We start from the raw sequence: 19207 nt of genomic DNA on the forward strand, positions 1-19207 counted from the left end.
TGAGTAAATTCCCTTGATTTTATAGATCCATTCCCCTGCTAATAGACACACTGGGTTATGCCCAACTTTCGATTCTTAAAAATGACACTGTGATGAACACATTTGATTAGAAATCTTCCATGTTTAGCCTAGTTCCAGGAATAGATTTACCAAGGCACCATGGTAGATAGCAGACCTTCAGGGAAGGGGAGCTGAATGAAAGTGGAGGTGGGGGGAAGGGCAACTCGCCTTGGAGGGGGCGGGGGAGTTGCTAATCCCAGCTTCCTGTCTGGATTTTCCTTGACTATTGCTCAGGGCCCATCTCAGGATGTTCACAATTACTGAAATAGATCTCTCCTCCCAAGTGTTCTTAAGCAAATAAGACTTTGATAACTTCCTGTCAAAAGAACGCATGCTTTGGTCCTTTCTCCTGGATGAGGGACAATATTGGGAACTGCTGCTGACCTCCCTAGGCTTTTCCACCTCTGTCAAGCAGCAGCTCACCTTGGCGGAGGCCCAGGGAGCAAACCACGACAGGTGGGGAGTGGAGGAGCTAGCCGCCTTTTTCTGGCCAGAGCCCAACCTTTTCTGTGAACTTGGTTGGTGTTTCCGTCCTTGGTCTGCTCCGGAAACCACCTTTGGCTCACAGGAGACACCCTTCTGACTCAGAGTGACAGAGAGCAGGTCTTCTGTCCTCCTCGCTCACCTGCCCCTGGCCTGCTCCTGCAGAATTCTCTATTTCTGCTTAACTCATCATCCTAATCAATTGAGCTTTGGGACCAGAAGAAAACCAAGTGTCTTGAGTTAGGGCCGTCCTCCCCAGGCCCGGTACTGGCGGATGCGCAAGCGTGGGAATAAGATGTGACGCCCAGCCCCGCTCAGGGAAATTGGAGGTGGACATCAAGGAAAGAAATCGGGCCTCCTGGGGGCGGAGGGTAGGTCCGGGGGACCCCGGGAACTCAGAGGTGGAGAGAAGAGAGCAGAAGGCGGAGTCTTAATTAATGCAAACGCTCCAGGTACCTGGAGCCTGGGCGGAACCTGCGCATGCGTGGGAGACTTTGGCGTCGCCAATGTTGTCAAGGTAACCCTGACCCAAGGAAGCTGGCCATGGCCTCCGGGAATGGAGGGAGCTGGAGTCATCCTCCACCGCAGAGTGCAGCCACGATGGTAAGGGCTGAACCAGGGAGCAGAGCCTGCTTTTATCGCGGAGGCCCGGGGGCAATGGCAGAGTTGGGGAGCCGTCTTTGGGGTGGGGGTATGAGAGCGACTTGGCAGGCAGCGGGGAGGCGGTGGGGCGGTGGAAGGGAGAACACGGCCCCTATTGGGTCACCGAGACAACTCATGGAGGTGGGGTGGCAGCGGGGAGAGGTTGGGCCCGCACCCTTTCTCCTCCTGGCCTGGCTGAGTCTCCCCCTCCCCCCAGCCCTGGGTGACCGTCCTGCAGCCCCTCCCGTGGTCCGTCCTATCTCCACCTCCGCAGCCCAGCCGCGTGAAGGAAGGTGAGACTCCGGGCTCCCTCCCGCCTCCTGCGCCCCACTATGCCCAAGTATATTCTCTAGGTGTCTGAGAAAAGGCCCTGAGGTCGGGGCAGAGGGCACGGGAGGCCAGGCATGGGTCTGCCAAGGGCCTGCCAAACTCCCGCCCCCTAGACCTGCTGGAGCTGATGATGCTGCAGACCGCGCAGATGCACCAGCTGCTGCTGAGTCGCCAGGTGGCAGCAGCGCTCAGCCTCCAACCAGCCGCCCCTCAACCACAGGTGCGTGGGCTGGGGATGGGAGGGGTGGTCCACCCGGGCAGCCCGCCTCCAGGTCCAGGGGTGGGGATCCATCTGGGGTTGCCTCTTGAGAAAGATGACACCACTGTACTCTGGGCCTGCAGAGGGCCTGATACTTATTAGGAGCCCAACTAATGTTTGTTGGGCAAAGGAATGGCTAAATGAATGACTATGAATACAAGGCGACTCCGCCTGTGACTGGCCCAGGAGAGGTACACCACCTGTGTGCTCACCTGGTCGGGGGATGAGGAAAAAGCTCCTTGGAAGAGCAGGTGGCCTTAAAATTAGCCCTTGAAAGCCAGGTAGGATTTTGCACATTAGAAGCGGAGAGGGGTATGTCCACCAGCCAGGTTGGCAGGAGCAGCGCTGGCCCTCACCCCCCAGGCCCTGCGATGAGTACCCCACCTCACCGATGGGGCACAGGTGGCTCCCGGGCCTGGGAGCGAGGTCAGGGGCAGCCTGCTGGACTTCTGCCCCAGCCCTGGCGTCACACCTGGATCCTTCCAGTCCTTGCTAAGCCTCTTATTAGCTGGGTGACCTTAGCTCGGTTGCTCAACCTTTCTGAGCCTCACTTTTCCCACCTGCAAAATAAGGAATAAATGTCTCCACAGTGCTTTGCTTGCATGCAGTAAATGCTCAATAAACAGTAGCCATTTGATGATGAGTACCTGGAGAAATAATTCAGAGGAGCAGGGAGAACCTGGTGCTGTATCCCCACCTCCCCTCCCCTTTCTCTCGATCCCAAGGTCTGGCTGGAGGGTCAGCAGGAGGAGCGTGGGGAGGACGAGGAGCCGGAAGCCGCGGAGGAAGGGCCTCTGGTGCTCCACCACCACTACCTGCCCTGCCTGGTGCCGGCTCCGGAACCCCCGCGCCCCTGGCCCGCGCTGTTTTCGTCCCTTCCCGCATATCAGCCCCGCCTGCAGGACATGTCCAGGATTCAGCAGCGCCCTCCTGCCTCCAGGAAAAGGGGGGTGTAAGTGAGGTGGGAGGTCTGGGCGCTGCCGGGGCCCTGCTCTGGGGCTGGGCTGGAAGAGCCTGAGGCTGGGGAGATATTTGTGCGTGAAACGCCAGAGGCCGCTTCTGAGGGGGGTATTTCTTTTCTTCTCCATTTCAGGAGAGCAGTGCCCCCTCCCCCACCCCCCAGCGCCACAGGGACTGTAGGTGCAGATGTACCCCCGGCTTCAGGTAGGGGCAGCTTGGGTGGGCAGTGGGGTCCAGGCCTAGAGATGGGTCAGAAGGCCAGGAGGATCATGTTCCCCTGGGGTGACTGCTGCTGTCACCACTGCAGACAACTGGCCTGTCCCCCTCCCTTTCCCTCCTTGGTATCCACTGGGGCAGGAGGGAGTCAAGACATGGGTGCTGTCTCCCCCCAGACTACTATGACGCTGAGAGCCTGCTGTGAAGACAGACGCTGGCCCAGGGACCCACGCTAGCTTCGCTGCAGTGCTGGAAACAGCCCCGAAGCCCTCATGTGCCCCCTGGTGCCCACGGCCACGCCTTCTCTCAGCTCCGCCCCCAGCCAGTCCCTTGCTTCCCCGTGAACCCGTCCCATCTCCACCCCACAAGACTCTGAACCTGCCTGATTTCTTCTCTGGAGTGAGAAGCCACACGAAAGCCCAACTCTGCCCTACTGTTTCCTGCCTGGGCTCGGGGGAGGCCGGGGACCAGAAACCTCTCTCGACTTCCTCCCCTCCCCTCTCTCTGGGAAGATCGGAGGGCTGCAGGGGCCTCCCTCTGACATGATGGGGTAGGAGGCGAGAGTAGACGACTGCTTTTGTTGTCCACCTCTCTCTAAAGGCCCAGAGTGATGGGGGAGACACCTGGCTGGGAGGGTCCCGGAGCTGAGTCACTTCCATTGGGTCCCCACTCTCACGCTCGGAAGCCAGCTCTGTTGACCATGTTCTACTCGAAACTGGAAGTGGCCTGAGTTCCCATAGGGCCACGTGGGAGCAGAGCATGTCTGCCCCACAGTGCCAGGGTCCACCTCCCCAGCCCTCCCTCAAGAGGAATTTGTCACTCAGGGCCCAGTGGAGGTGAGTGTCTGGTGCCCGGGGCGGTCAGCACGGGGGCACCCCAGGGTCTGGAAGGCCCCTGAGAAGGAGTGGGTAGAGGGTTACTGAGGAGACATTTGGGGAGAAAAGTCCAGGCCCGATGGGTCACCTTCCCGGCCATTGAGTGTTCTCCCAGGAGGAGATATTGCTGCACGAGGTTAAGTCCAGGTATTTGTAATCACATGACAAAAAGAAATATTCCCAAAAGTCCTGCTGCTTGCCACAGTCCTTCAGCCAGGGCTGGACTCGAACCCTGAGGAGCTCCAGAGGCTGCTGCGGTGGTGGTGGACGTGCCGCTCATGTAGGTTGGGTCCGGTAGGTTCGTCTTAGGGTCCTCCAGGCTTCTTGCACCCTGTAGGTCCCTATCCGTCTCTGGTGCCACTGCTGGCCGAAGATAAAGCACAGCAGGACAGACGTCACAAATAAGAACAGCAGTACTGACACAACCGTGATGATGATGACCATCTGGTTGTCCTGCATGGGCTCTGGGGAAGGAGGGGGCAATGGTCTTAGAAGTCCTCGGGGCCCCGACGGCAGGACCCCAGGGGCGGTGGAGGCTCGTCCGTCACCCACCCAGCCCTTGTCCATCCTGCAGTCACGCTGTGTCGGGCGGGTGAGTGGCAAGTGGTGTGTTAGCTAGAGGAAAGGCAAGCTGGAGGCTGGGCCACCAGCCAGGCCTCCGCGAGACTGTGAGGGCAGATGCCAGCGTGTGGCTGCCGGACGCCATGGCTAGCCAGGACGATGGTGTGCTCTAGGCCAACCCCTCTCTGGACAGAGCTGAGCGAGCTTCTCCCAAACTCCCCGAAGACAGGGGACACTTTGGCTGTTAAGAGTCAGAACAGTGGAGCTCCAGAGGACCTTAGGGTCAATTAGGTCAAACTTTTCATTGTAGAGAGGAGCTGAGGCCAGAGAGAGGAGGTCAACTGGGTCGAGGTCACACAGCTCACTAATTGCCAAACAAGTCGTCCAGGTCCAAGCTGGGGACTCGGAAGCTGGTGACTTGGAGGAAGCTCCAGGGAAGGGGCAGCATGAGAGGGAGCCCTCTGGACTGAGTGTGGGGCCCCAGGATGCCTACACCTTGAGCTGGCAGAGAGTGGGCTAAGGATTTCATTTCCTCCAAGGAGGAGAAAGCGAGTGCCCTCTCCTTCCCTCCATCTGTTCGGGGGGGGGGGGGGTGAGGGTAGGGGTGGGGCTCCTCCTCACCGTAGACCTGGAGCACCTGGACCTCGGAGACATTGCTAATGACTCCCCTGCCGAGAGCGTGCAGGTCCAGGTCAGCGCGGCAGGAGAAGTTGTGGTGGCCATCTTTCTTGTGGGCTATGGCGTTGTGCGTGGCTGTGGCGGGGGTATCCGTTCCATTCTCAAAGGTCTGGACGTGCAGGGGCTTCTCGCCGTGGAGCAGGGTGAGGGTGAGTCTCTCGAGGGGGATCGCCGCAGTCACGCTGCAGGTGATGGTGAAGGAGCTGCCCACAGTCACCCGAGCAGGCTGCAGCCGGAGCAGCACTTGCTCCGGAGGGTCTGCAGGGGAGAAGGTGGGCGGTCTGGTCAGGATGGGAGTGCAGTCCCCACAAGCCGACGCAGCCAGGACCGTCCCCTGTCAGGTCCCTGGCTGGGCTCGTGGGAGAAGAAGTAGGCTGGGCCTGGCTTGCTCTAGAGAGCGAGGAGGGAGGAGGAGGCAGTACTCAGTGAAGGACGGACTGGGTGGTAGTTTTATGGACATGATGGTTTCTGGAATGGACAAGAACGGAGGTGGTCAGGTGTCTACAAGGAGAAGGTCTAGAAACTGTACCACGGACTCGAAAGATATAAATGTTTGGATATGTCTTCTTTCTCTCCAGAAATTAAAAACAAATTTTCCAAAAATTAAACCGTTGGATAATTACGTTCAGACAGACTTAAAAGAAAGCGCTCATTGGAACTGAGCCATGCGCTGTGAGGTTCTTGCGTAAGAGGTGGGGGCTGGAGTCAGACCTGCCTTAGTTCTCCAGGAACAAGTTCACAGCCACGTCAATCAGTTATCAAACGGCCCTCAGTGGTGGCCTGCATTCCCCTTTGAACTAGAATACCGTGCCTCCATCACCCCAGGATAACATGTTAGGACATCTTTCTATTCATTTGATCCACTGACGCCAGTCATGGGGAGGACCCAAGCGATACCCTTAGACGCTGAGATGCTGAGAGAATCCTGGCCTATGCAGAGCATCTCCATGACTCGTGGGCAGGTGCGTGTGCGTGAGCCCCGTGTTTGCCAAGGGCTCTCAGGGCAAGATTAAAGCACCTGGTGGTGACTCCTTGACCTTCTCTCAACGAGGCGAAGGGACCAGCAGAGGGTGTGCCAGCCCTCCTGATGGTGCCCTGGCTACCTGTCACGGGACAGGGGGTGTTCCAGTGACCCGGCTGCTCCTGCGTGGAGACTGAGCGCAGAGCGGGAAAAACCTTTGAGATCCATATTAACCATGCTGGCTCGCCCTCCTCTGAGCGGACCTCAAAACCAGGGTTGCCGGCAGGTTCACGGAGGCCAGTGAAGGGTGTGAGCACATCCTGAGCCCATGGCCTGGGTCCTATTCCTTGTCACCCCAGGAGCCCAGGGAGGTGGGGGCCGTGACAGAGGTGCCCAGGTGCAGTAATGGCAGCTTTGCACCCATTCAGTAGAGACGGGCTCTGCCCAAGGGAGGAGGGACCCAGTGTGTGGCACTCACGGAACACATTGACGATGACAGCCTTTTTCGTCTGTTTCCCGGAGCAGGTAGAGTAGCAATACAAGACCGAGTCCTGGGAGATATTGGAGACCAGGTACTCTGTCCACTGCGCTTGCTCCTGCAGAACCTTCTTGTCCAGGAGGGTCTCCAGACCTTTGATCAGAGGGTTGGGACAGTCGCTAGTACAGTTGATCTTATAGGAATCTCCGAGCTTCACTGCCTCCTGCTTCGAAGGCGCCTTCTCACTAGACCCTGGAAGACCGGAAACACTGGACATCAGACGTCCCCGCCGCCCTGCCCCGTGAAGCTGCCCACCATGCGTAGTCTGATCAAGGAGGAGGAGCCCAAGAAGAAAGGCCAGGGATGGTTCTGCTCCTCGACCCGTGACCCTCGTTCAGGCCTTAGAGCCTTACATCTAGACCGAGGAGGCTGGCCCCGGGCGGTCACCCTGTCTCTGGTGGCCCTTCCTCCAGCCCATCACCTCCAGACTAGTCTTCCTCCTGCATATCCTCTCTCTCCATGGAGAGGGACCCTACTGGACCTTCAAAGCCCGGGCCTAATATGCCCTCCTCTATGAAGGCCTCTCGGGGGTGGAGGTGGAGGTGGACTGTGTCTTCTGAGCCCCCTGTGGCCCTGGATTCAACCCTTCCCTCCCTCCTTTCTTTCCTTTCCTCCTCCTCATATACTTGTAAAGCACCTGCTATGTGCCAGGCACTGTTCTAGGCTCTGCAGTAGTGAACAAAGCAGACAGACCGAACCCTGACTTTGCCGAGCTCATATTCTAGTAAGAGACACATAATAACAATCAAGTGACATATCCAGCCTGTTAGCTGATGGTAAGTGCCTGGGAAAGGAAATAGGGAGTGGCTTGTGGTTGCCATTTAACATAGAGTGGTCAGCGAAGGCTTCCTGAAATTATGGCATTAAGCAGACATGGGGGAGGTGGGGGGGTGAGCCCTGCAGACATCTGGGAGAGAGTGTTCCGGGGAGAGGGGAACTGTCAGCTTGAACACCCCGGGTCAGGCGTGTGCTTGGTGTGTTGGAGGAATAGCTCGGTGAGGACAAAGGCGGGGGAGGAGGAAGTCGGAGGAGACGCGGTCCCGCCTCGCACAGCACCGTGTGCCGGTGGTTCGTATTCTGTGTTGACCCTCCCTCAGTGGCTTTGGGGGGCCTAGAAGGCAGGGCCTTGTCTCCCACTGTGCTTAGCACAGTGCCCTGTGTGCGACGGACATCCAGGAAGTCTTCGACACATGGAGAGCGAGCCCTCGGCACTGGCCCTGACGGCTCGCTCAGGCTCGCGCAGCAATGACCAGGAAGTTCTTTGATCCCAACCGGCGGGGCGCCGCCCGTGTCCTGCGCTAGCATCGCGGCTCCATGTCCCCACTCAGTCCTCGGGGCTTCGCAGGCAGACAGAGCTGGGACTGAGTCCTGAGTTCATCCTGTGCCAGCGACGCGACCTTAGGCAAGGTGCTTTCGCTCAGGTTCCGCGTCTGTGACATGCGCTAGGAGTCCCTTTGCCACCGTGATGTTGTGAAAGTGTGAGGAGAGAACACTTATTTTGAAACAGTGCTCGGCGCGCGCTGGCATCTTCCCTCACAGTCCCCTTGCCCCACTGGAAGGCTCATTTTCACTCTGAAGACAGCCAGAAGGTGAGTCCTCTGTTGCCCCTTGCAGTCCCCTAGGCCACGCCCTCACCTTCCCTGGAACCTCAGCATCCCTGAGGCCCCCAGCCGGCCCACCATTTGGCCTCCACAATCACACACGCACACACACACACACACACCCTACATCACACCACACCACACCACACCATGAAGCTGTGGGGCCGGTTCAACCTGATGTCCAAAAGGCCAGGATGCCCGCCCCATGCTCAGGGTCGCAGGGAAGCCAGGCTGGCACAGCACCCTGTTCCCATGGCAGGTGGCTGCTGTGTTCAAAGCCTCAGGGACTTCAGGGCCAGCACCCCCCCGCCCCTACCCAAAGCCAAGGAAGCGGGCGACCCACCCTCTGAGCTGGCGCATGCCAGGTCAGGAACCCCAGGCCCTGGCTCACCTGGACAGCAGAGCAGGGCGAGGAGGGCTGCGGGCAGGCCCCAGGAACCAAACGGGGACATCTCAACTGGCGTTCTAGTGCGCGGGGGCATAGCTGAGGGCCACCTGGAGAGAGATGGAGGTTGCGGGTCAGGGAGTGGTGGCCGGGAGTAGTAGCAGCTCAGAACCTCTAGCTTCCTTTGCTGATGATCACATTTCCTCTCATTGTCTGAGCAGCCCTAGGGAAGCCACGTAGGAGGCCGGTTCCCAGGGCTCCAGGCCTGCAAGAATCCAGGCAGAGGAACCTGGGGGAGCTGCTGATAAGCAGCCATAACCTGATCCTCCTGGGATGCTCCTTCCCGCCCAGGAGCAGGGCGGTGTGGGTGCCCGCGTGTGGACAAGCGTGCGCATACGTGTGAGCGATGTGTACTGTGTGGGCACAGAGGACAGTGCCCCGGATCTGGAGAACTACCAGATCTCACAGGGTACAATCTTGGGGTCCCCTCTGGGAAGAGAATATCCGAAGTCAGGACCAGTCCAGGATACGGGTCACCGTAGCAAAGCAGGTAGAGAGCGGGGCTTTTCTAGGAAAACCTGGGTGGGAATTGGAGGTACTGCAGCCACCTGCCCAGCACGAGTCTGCTTAAACCTTAACGCCCTGCTCAGCTTTCACCCTCGGCCTGTCTGAGTCAGCTGGCACAGCGATGTCTTGCAGCCTCAGGAGGTGCTCCCACAGCGGTCCCCGGCAGCCCAGGCACAGAGGTAACAGGGATCAGTCTGGCTGTCTCCAAATCGCCAGCCTCCATTCTGGGGCCTGACTTATAGGGTCTCCTCGCCATCTGCTCCAGGCGGGGAGCCTTGGCCTGGGGGTTAGTGCCTGACAAGCTGCATTGCTTCTAGGAGGTTTCATCAGGAGATACCTGTTGTAGGTATCTCCAGGAGCAGTGAGCAGATGAGAAGGGGCATCTGATGATGGGGAGGGCCTCGCTAGGGGGCATTCAGCCTTCTAATGCTCTAGTTACGGCTAAGAGGCCCTGGGACCAGGGAACCTGGGAGAGGGGAGACAGGGGCGGGCTTTCTTGCTTCCTCAGGGGCACCTCAGATGGGGCCTTTCCGAAGGGACATCCCAGTGTTTTTAGAGCTCAGGCCAAACCTCGTTCCCGGGGTGGGAGGGTGGGGTGCAGCCTTGCCCTTCTCTTCGGCTGCTGAGGTCAAAGGCTCTTACCATTCTGTGTCATTGTCAAGTGCTGCCCGTTGCAGCCTAGACCCAGGGAAGTCCCTGACAGGCCGCTGGACTTCCAAATGATGCGGAAGAGAAGAAGAGGGAGAAGAAGGTGGTGCCAAAGCCCAGCCCGGGGATCCATCCCACATGGGGCTGCAGGAAACACCCCGCCCCCCGCCCCCCCCCCCCGCTCCCCCCCCACCCCAGCTAGAGGAGGGAGTGGCCCCAGGGGCTCGGACAGCCATCACCATCGCTGCCCAGGCGGCGACTCTGTGGTCTCCACTGGGTCTGAATAATAACAACAATAACTATAATAGTTACAATAACAATAACTACAAAAAATAATAATAATATAATAACAAACATTTACTGAGTACAGGTGATAAGCACTTGATAAGTGTCAACTAATTAATCCCCCAACTCTATAAAGTAGGTACTGTTACTGTCCCCATCTTACAGATAGGGAAACTGAGGCACAGAGCGGTCGCATACCTAGGAGACTGCCGAAGTAGGGCCGAAAGAAGTTTTCTTGGGGACTAGCTTCCCAGGAGACCCACAGGAGGGAAATGCAAGTTAGCTGAAGGCCAGAGGAATTGCTGGGGACTTCTTTGCTACAAGGGACTTGGTAACGGTAGGGTGGTTTATGTGCAGAGAGCTCCAAACAGTTTCTGGTAGGGACAGCGCCTGTGAACCCCAGCCGTATACGGAGCTGGGACAGCCTGCTTCCATCCCCTGTGATCCCACAGGCTAAAATGATTTAGAACTGAGCCATACGTACAAGACAGCAAGCACTGGGGGACCAGAGGGAATCACGGCCTCTGGAAGATGTGAGAGAATTTGAGGGGAGGGAAGGTTGGAGCCTCAGTTTAGGAAATGAACTCCTCTCTTCCACAGGGCTGACTAGGTCTTAATCCAGTGACTTCTATCACTTACATTTTTGTTGAAAGAAAACAACCGTCAGCCTAGAACTGTGTTCCCAGTAAAACCATGTTTCAAGAAGCAAGGCCAAATAAAGATACAGATAAACAAAGACTGAAAGGGCTTATCTTCAAGACACCTACGCTAAAGGGATTTTTAAAGACATGTGTCAGGTAGAATTAAAAACGATCACAGGACACTTTTCTATGCAAGAAGGAAGGGCGAGAAGATGAAATGGCAATTGAGCATGCAACTCTAAACAATCGCCGTCTGCAATAACATTTATAATATTTATTTGAGAAGCTTTAAAAAGTTCAAAATTAAAATACTGGGCAATAATATATGAGAGACGATTATCGTTAAAACATTCCAGACTCCTTGTGTCATTTAGAAGGGAGGATACATTTTAAGTTTTGCGAGCATGGTAAAATTTCAAGGAAAAACAGCAAAGATAGAGTTTATAAATTCTAAACCACTAGAGAGTGTTAAAATGGTATGTGTGTGTATATATATATATATATATATATATATATATATATATATAAACTTAAATCGATCAAATAAATAAGGAGAAAAAGAATAGAAAATGTGGGGCAAATGTACATTTTTTAAAAGATGGTATTAAAAAGTCCAAATGTATTGATAATCACAATAAAGATGAAAATGTTAACTATAGTTAAAAGACAGGGATTGTCAGAGTTTTTGAAAAGTTTTAAAACCCCACACATATTTGGTAATGTAAAAACCCATGAGTCAAAGAAAAATTAGTAATAACACATTGTAAAGTTCTTAGAATTGAGTGATAATGAAAAAAAAAAAACATTAAAATTTATGGGACACATCGAACGTGGTACTTAGAGGGAAATTTATAGCCTTGAAAGCTTGTATCAGAAAAGAGTCTGAAATAAGTATCCAATTTAAGTAAGTACTCAAGAAGTTAGAAAAAAAAGAACAGCAAAATAAACCCAAAAGTGACACAAAAGGAAATAAAGATAATATGAGAAGAAATCAAAGAAAGTACGCAAAACAATGTACACCCAAAAGTAAACTCAAGGATAAGAAACAGAAGAAATTAGTCACATAGAAAACAAAAGATATGGTAGACAGGATCAGTGAAACCTAAAGTTAATTCTTTGAAAAGACTAATAGAATGGGCAAATCTCTAGTAAAATCTACTTATAAGCAAAAGAAAGCACAAACGTTATTAGGAATGAAAACAGGAACATACTACAAGATAAAAGAGACGTTAAAAGTTCACATAAACAGAAAGTACACAGGTGGTTGCCATAGTCTGGGGGTGGGGTGGGGTGGGGGTGGGAGTTGTTATTTCATGGACGGAGTTTCCGCTTTGTATGAAAAAGTTCCAGAGACGGGTTGCAAAACAATGCACTTAACATACCCAACTACTGACATCAGACAAAGTTGATTTTTAACCACAAAAATACTTACGAGGGATAGAGTGAGTACTAAAATTAAAGGGTCAGTTAGCCAGGATGTTATAATAGTTCTAAACTTGTAAGCATCTAGGTTCAAAGGACTATAAAGAGATAAAACCAACATCGTAGCAAGAAATTTTAATACTCATTTCTCAACTATGTATAATGAAGCAGACAAAAAAAAATAGTTAAGATGGTACACTTGATATGTATTTTACAATGATAAATAAAAAAGACTATAAATAATTTATGTCAAGATATACGAAAATAGATCAAATATGAGAAAACTATAACTTACCAAACTTAAGAAGGAATAAAAAGCCCAAGTGGTTCTATAGCTATTAAAAATATTGAATCTGTAATTTAAAATCTTCCCACAAAGAAAATACCCGGTCCAGACCGTTTTACAGAAGTTTAAGTAGAGATAATTCTAATTTTATAAAAACTCTTTCTGAGAATGGAAAAAGCAGGAACACCTCTAACTCTTTCTATGAGGACAGTATAAATTTATACCAAAATGAGATGAGAAAGAAAAGTCAAGAAGCTAATCTCACTCATGAATACAGAAGCAACATTATAAGAAAAACACAAGCAACTCAAATCTAGCCGTATAAAAAAAATATATATAAGATAGTACATCTAAGTGGAGCTTATCTCAGGCAGGTGAAGGTGGTTTAATGATAGAAAACCCACAAATATCATTTATGACATTGGCAATAGTAAACTTTGGTGCTCTATGTCACATTGCCTCTGCCCGCTTCTGATAGCAACTATACTTACAGTGGATAATTTCATGCAAGCTTAGACTCACCTTACGTTGCCGATGGCCCGCCTCAAGCTTATATCATGTTTCTTTCTGTCTCACAGCGATTTACAAGCCACTTATCACCTGCCAGTGTTCCCCAGAAGTGTGGGAAAGTTGTCTAATTTGCAACCCTCAATCCATGAGGGGACAGGAGCTGGTGGATACACACTCCAGCCTCCTTCTGTCCCGTGAGCGATTCTGGGTGGCATCTTGTGGGCTTACCAGAGGTCCCAGCAGGACTGAGTTCCTTCTGCCTACAGCTGCGTCATCAGACACGCACTTTTAAATTGGCTTTTCCTCTTTCCCTGTTTCAATCTCCCTGCTCCCTCATGCCCTGCTTCCTGGAATCACCTGTCAAATAACCCACCTGTCCCTTGTCCTTGCTCTAGGCTCTGCTTTTGAAGGAGCTCAAACCAAAAACTTATATTAACAGATTTAAGAAGAACAAATATGGTCATCTTAACAGATGAGGACAAAAATTGACATTTGAAACCCTTTCATGGTATAAGCTCTTAGCAAATTAGAAGGAAAGAAACATCCTTAACCTGATAAAAAGAACTTACAAAAAGCTTACATATATTATTTTTAATGAGTAAATCTCAAGAGTATTTTCTTTAAAATCAAGAACAAGACAAGGATGTACAGTATCTCTGCTTCTATTAAACATTGTACCAGAGGTCCTGAACAGTGCAGTAAGAAAAAAAAAAAAATTAAAGCCCTAAGGATGGAGAAAGCAAAACCATCAGTATTTTCATATGATACAATTACCTATGTAGAAAATCTAAAAGATCAGACAAATGATTCAAAATAATAAGAGATTTTAGCAAGGCAGCTAGCTATAAAATCAATATCCACAAATAAGTTGCTTTCATGTATATTAGTGACATACTAAAATATAATTTTAAAAACACTATTTATAATAGCACAAAAATAGGAATTAGCCTAGAAAAACACGTATAAAACCTATAGTAAGAAGTTGTAAAACCTTATTGAAAGGCATTGAATACGATCTAAACAAATGGAGAGAGAGCATGTGTTCACGAATAGGAAATTCGATGCCAGAAAGATGTCATTCTCTCCTCACTGAACTGCAGATTCAGTGCAGTTCCAATTCATCCCAATGGGATTTTTTTTTTCATGAAAATTGAAAGCTGATTTTAAAACATAGATGAAAGAGCAAAAGGGCCAAGATACCCCTAAAGAATAGGAAAGTGAGGGGATTTGCTGTATTAGGTATGAAGACTTTTGCGCTACGAACTCGATGACCTGTCCTGTGTGCCGACCTCGTACGATCCGTGTGACTTTGAGCAAGTCACTTCATTTCCTCGCGCCTGTTTCCTCTTCGGTAATATGCGATTAACAATAGTACCTTCCTCACAGCTTGTTGTGTGGATGACACAAATTGATCGAGTTAAAAATTTTTAAGTATTTAAAACAGTGCCGAGCACACAGTAAATGTTATATCACTGTTTCATAAAACAGGCATGCATATGAGATAAAGCACTTAAAAAAAATCAAGAGAATAAACACAATTGGAAGGCTGGTTACGTCTGGGTGGGGCGTGAGTTGCACAAAAGTAGATGCAAGATTTAGTGATATTTCATTCTCGTGCTGAGTGGTGGGTTCAGGGCTGTTCGTGATATTACCATGCTGTATACAAGGTATACACATGTTACATATATGTGCATGTATGTGCCACACAGCAAATTTCACAGAAAGATTACAAAGGGGAAAGAGACATTCCTACGTGTCTAGAAAGAAGAGAAGGCTCCATGGCAATGTGAGCGGTAGCTTAGGAAAGTCCCCCTGAACCTGAGGAGGGACGATTTCGCTGAGTGAGAGTCATCATGAGCCCCAGATGCAATCCCCAAAGGATGGGGACTGTTCTTTCCCCTGCGTATCAGCTCTAGCCCCGCTAAGATGGCCCAGGTCACACGCACGTGGGCCCATAGACAAAAAAGGCAGCCCCACACTTCTAAATCTGTAACCTGGACGACAGAGCAAGAGAGGAAGCAAGAGAACAAAAACAGAGAACGACAAAAGCAAGGTCCATGGGCCCAAGAGACAGGATGTCTGAGGAGCTGGGAACATCCAGCCAGAAGGAGCTCCGGGCTCTGCAGCCCCGGTGCTTACCAGGGGAACACTGAGGTCCAGAGAGGAAGGGCTTAGAACTCAGGTCTTGATGCTCTGTCCCAAACCCCTTCCACTCTGCCAAGACGGAGGCGAGAACTGCGGCCTTACCGGTCACCTGCTAAATGGAACGACTGTGACGAGGTAGGAGGGGTGGCCAGGGGTCAAGCTCACCTGAAGAAGGGAAAGCCAGATGGGAAGCTGCCGGGCTAGCTACAGGTGCCGCGTGTGCGAGGCCAGGCTCCCTCTCCCCTCCCCAGCCCGAGGTCACGTGCTTCCTCTGTTGCGCTCTCATCTCAAAACGACCTCGGTTTCAGTTCACACTCTCTTTTTTTTTTTCTAACTGCGATAAAATCCACACATAAAATTTTACCACGTTAACCACTTTCAGCGTACGGTTCTGTGGCATTAACTGTGGTGCAACGGTCACCCCTGTCCCTCTCCAGAACGTGTTTCTCTTCCCCAAACGAAACTACTCTCGTGGAGCAATAACTCCCCAGTCCACTGGTCACCTCTGCTCTGCTTTCTGCCTCCTCTAGGAGCCTCGCGTCATGGGGTCCTATGGGATTTGTCCTTTTGGGACTGGTTCATTTTGCTGAGCATGATTTCTCGAGGCTTATCTACATTGTAGCATCTGTCAGCATTTCCTTCCTTTTTAAGGCTGAATAACATTCCGTCCTGTGGACAGATGACACTTTGGTTATATCCTTTCACTGACTTGGGCTGCTCCCGCCTTTTTGCTACTCCAGACGATGCCACTGTGAACACGGCTGCGCAATATGTCCTCAGGCCCCCACTTTCAGCGCCTTGGGGTATACGCGCAGGAGAGGAATGGCTGGATCATGTGGTAGTTCTATGTTTAAATTTTTTTTTTCCCCCGACTTGTGAATGTTTTTATGAGGATGTGAGGGACGAGCTGGGACACGTCCGTCCTAAGCTCCCTGGGACGGCTTCTGGCGCCTTCTCTTTCTCTTGGAGCTGCCGTTCTTGCTGCCGGCAGCTTCTTCGGGGCCACTGCTGAGCGGCTCCTCCTTAAAAGAGAGAAGGCGCCGATTTTCCGCCTCCTCAGGGTCACTGCCTGGTTCCCTTCTGGGGAGAGATTTCTTCCTCGTGGGAAAACTTCCGCTGCCAGCTCTTTCTTCTAAATCACTACTAATCAGCCCCTCCTTGGAAAAAGATTTCTTTTTCTTGGGTTCGGCTAAAGAGACAGGTGGGTCTTCCATTCCGTTCTCCTGACGAGCCTCCTGGAGCTTTGGCTTTTTCTTCTTTCGGGGTCTTTCACGTCTCTCCACATGCTCCTCTGGGCTACTACTGCTGTTTTCTGGAGATGCAAGAGCAATGGCAGCCGGCCGTTTTCTATTTTTTCCTTCTTCAAGCGTTTCTTCTCCTCTTTCTCTGGCTTCCTAATAATCTCAGCAGCTACTTCCTCTGCCTGAACCATGACCTCCAGATTCCTTTGTGGAATCTCTCCAGTCTCAGAGAAGGATAGCCGCTCCTCAACTGGTTCTCGAAGCTTCTCCCCAATACGGAGAAGCAGCCAATTCACGAGGCAATACTGCATTTGTTTGCCAGGTATCTGGAGACGCGGCCTTTGTTCTTGGCAGCTGCTCGGCCAATGGAGGTGGAGTGGAAAATGAGTCCATATTTTGGGGTGTTACCCCTTGTCTTCAGGGCTCTGGAAGCTCGGTCCCTTTGCTGGGTCCTGGGAATCACTCAGACACCAGGACTGGCTATCACCCCATAGCAGAGGCCTGTAGAGGTCAGGAAGCCCTGGTCAGCCATCACTGTGACTACGTTTAATTTTTTGAGGAGCCGCCATGCCATTTTCCTCTACTCTCTCTTTTGATAGGCCGTTTCTGCACTACCGGGGACCTTAGATAAATGAGATAGTTCCAGGGTAAGCCACCTGCTGTCCTCCCGTAGAAGTCTCGTCAGTATCACAGAGCTGGGTCTTCCCTATATTTGACATGCCTCACCACGAAAACCTACGTGCGACTAAGAACTATTGCTTTCTCAGATCTTTGTACATCTGCCACCTCTTCTAGTAATTAAGGAAGAAGAAAAAAAAAACCTACCCTAGCAGAGTGACTTTGTACCAATAGGCAGAAAGTACGAAAGCCAGGTGCAAAGGCAGGTTCCAGGAAGCCAGCCGGGCTCACCCACATGTAGGGGATCGTGCTCCCCGGGGCAGCCCCGCAGCACACACCGATGAAGCTCCTAGCTTATCAAGGTCACAGATTAGGTCATATCAGGGACCAACGGTATCGTCGAGGCCATAAACACACAACATCTGTTGGCCTAGAGCAATCTCTCTTGATACTTCCTGTGTTTTATTATCTTCACAGACGGTCTCTTTGGAATCTTCCTGTCATAATGCTGGCAAAACAAAATAAATATAGAATGTCGGGGCCCTGGAGGGCATCCGGGCCCAAGACTCTGAGGGGCCCATGTAACTTTAAAGTGTTTTTTAAATTTATTTATTTAAATTAGTTTCAAGTATACAGTACATTGGTTAGACATCTATATAGTTCATTAAACGATCCCCCCAAATGCTCCCTCCCTCCCCTGGCCCTCCACCTAGCCAGCATATTAGTGCTGACTGCATTCCCTCTGCCGTGCTCCCCATCCCTGTGACCAACTGTCAACTACTGATTTGTACTTCTTTAGCCCTTCACCCTGTTCTCCCAGCCTCCCAGCCCCCCTTCCCTCTGTTTGATGTATAGAAGGGAGATCAAGGGCAAGGGCGTTGTCTTTCTTCTTTCACATTGCGAACAGTATTATACTCCACCTGGAACCCTGAGTCCGATCGCAGCCCAGATGTGAAGCCCCAAAAGCCATCTCTAATAGGGCAGGGCTCCCATTCTTCGCTGAGGGGCAGAACTGTCTGTGTAGCTTTTAGCAGCAGAAGTGCTAGGCCCGCCCCAGAACCATTCAATTATAACCCTGTGCGTCTGCTTTAAAAGCCACACGGACAGTTCCGATGCATCATTTGAACTAGAACCCCCTCTCTGACCTCCTGTCTTCCTCCTCCCTCTGTTTTACGGCTTCCGGACAGATTGCTTTCCATGCCGATTTCCTTTTCTTTGCTAAGTTTCTGGCGCACCCCCAGAGCACACTGAAAAAAATGTTACTGGACTTAATTAAGCTAGCACCTCATTTTTATGAGGCACATGTTTTGCAGCAAATGTACTCAAACTTTAGCATATGTCGACATCGCTGAAGGGCCCCACCCCGGAGTTTTTGATTCAGCGAGTCTGGGGCGAGGCCTGAGAATTTGTAATCTTAGTCAGTTCCCAAGTGATGCTGATGCTTCTGGTCCTGGGACCACACTCTACTAGCAAGAATGAGAGAGAGTGTTCTTAATTTAAATAAAGTCAAGGTAATCACAACTACAAGAAGAAACCAGAGATATGGAGTCGAAATGCTGACCGGGCCCTTGGAAGCCTAGTGCTTCATAGGGCAGGCTATAATAAGCTCATTGGCCTGATGGAGGCCAGACTGAATGACAAAGATTGTGGGGGTCAGTCTGATGTAGTGGTGTTACAAGGATCTGTGTGTGAATCTCTGCTCAGCCCCACTGCTAGCCATGTGACCCTGGACAAGTTGCGTAACTTCTCTGAGCTTCAGTTTGCTCATCTGCAAGATGGGACAAATACAGTATGAGCCAACGTTTCTGTCGTGCTTAGAATGCACGCACATTGAGTTGAATACTGGTGAGTAGTAACGGAGCAGGCACGCGACAGCAAGAGGCTGAGCGGAGATTGGGCTGGGATCCCATGTCTAAGCTCTAAGGCCCTCTTGCCCACCTCGGGGTCCCCTGCAAAGGGCTTCCGGGAGGAGTAAATGCCTTGGTTTGTAAAACATTGACTCAGGGCCAGATACATGGTGAGCACTCAATCGAACTTATGGTGGTTGTTACTACTGGCGCCTGAACATGCGCCTGTATGCGTCCTTGTGGGCTGTGCTCAAGGACACGTAGTACGTGTCTTGACTGTTGAACGAATTCGCAGAATGCCAAACTCCAAGATCATCCCCATACAGGGGGGCGCCTCTGTGTAATGTTATGTTCATCCTTGAATGAGAAAAGTTTGTGAACATGCATTGCTTAGAAAAACTACCGGCTCAAGAAGGACATATAGTTCCTTATAAAGCCAGAGCCTTTG

General features: G+C 51.4%; 2 protein-coding genes and 1 non-coding gene across 5 annotated transcripts; 1 reads left to right on the forward strand and 2 right to left on the reverse strand.

Moving 5' to 3' along the window:
• Positions 1-101: 101 nt before the first annotated feature.
• ICAM2 (intercellular adhesion molecule 2) lies at positions 102-16007 on the reverse strand. 3 transcript variants are annotated; one of them, XM_016128738.2, is made up of 5 exons: positions 15219-16001; positions 8556-8659; positions 6504-6755; positions 5008-5322; positions 102-4188 (listed from the first exon to the last, which is right to left on the reverse strand). In XM_016128738.2, the coding sequence occupies exons 2-5, from the start codon at positions 8644-8646 to the stop codon at positions 3983-3985; spliced, it is 864 nt and encodes a 287-aa protein (XP_015984224.2). In that variant the 5' UTR covers positions 8647-8659; positions 15219-16001; the 3' UTR covers positions 102-3982. The 3 variants fall into 3 exon arrangements, with proteins under 3 accessions (XP_015984224.2, XP_015984233.2, XP_015984244.2); XM_016128747.2 differs by lacking the exon at positions 15219-16001 and adding an exon at positions 12921-15192; XM_016128758.2 differs by having other exon boundaries at positions 3985-4289; positions 15219-16007.
• On the forward strand, positions 998-3164 carry PRR29 (proline rich 29). The gene is given in 6 exon segments (XM_036222986.1): positions 998-1146; positions 1403-1478; positions 1629-1735; positions 2500-2726; positions 2868-3018; positions 3020-3164. Coding segments are annotated over 6 exon segments (801 nt in total). The 5' UTR covers positions 998-1023; the 3' UTR covers positions 3137-3164.
• Positions 16008-16751: 744 nt separating the features above from the next.
• LOC118604461 lies at positions 16752-16836 on the reverse strand. The gene has a single exon (XR_004951763.1). It is a non-coding gene; the product is annotated as a small nucleolar RNA SNORD86 (small nucleolar RNA).
• Positions 16837-19207: the final 2371 nt, after the last annotated feature.

Source organism: Rousettus aegyptiacus, unplaced genomic scaffold, assembly GCF_014176215.1.
Source record: "Rousettus aegyptiacus isolate mRouAeg1 unplaced genomic scaffold, mRouAeg1.p scaffold_m13_p_6, whole genome shotgun sequence".
Taxonomy (NCBI): domain Eukaryota; kingdom Metazoa; phylum Chordata; class Mammalia; order Chiroptera; family Pteropodidae; genus Rousettus; species Rousettus aegyptiacus.

Coding starts and splice junctions, on each gene's coding strand:
- ICAM2 (XM_016128738.2), bottom strand. CDS start 8,646: ATGCCCCCGCGCACTAGAACGCCAGTTGAGATGTCCCCGTTTGGTTCC. Junction 6,756..8,555: donor CGCCCTGCTCTGCTGTCCAG/GTGAGCCAGGGC, acceptor CCGGTCTTCCAG/GGTCTAGTGAGAAGGCGCCT. Junction 5,323..6,503: donor TGTCATCGTCAATGTGTTCC/GTGAGTGCCACA, acceptor TCTCCCCTGCAG/ACCCTCCGGAGCAAGTGCTG.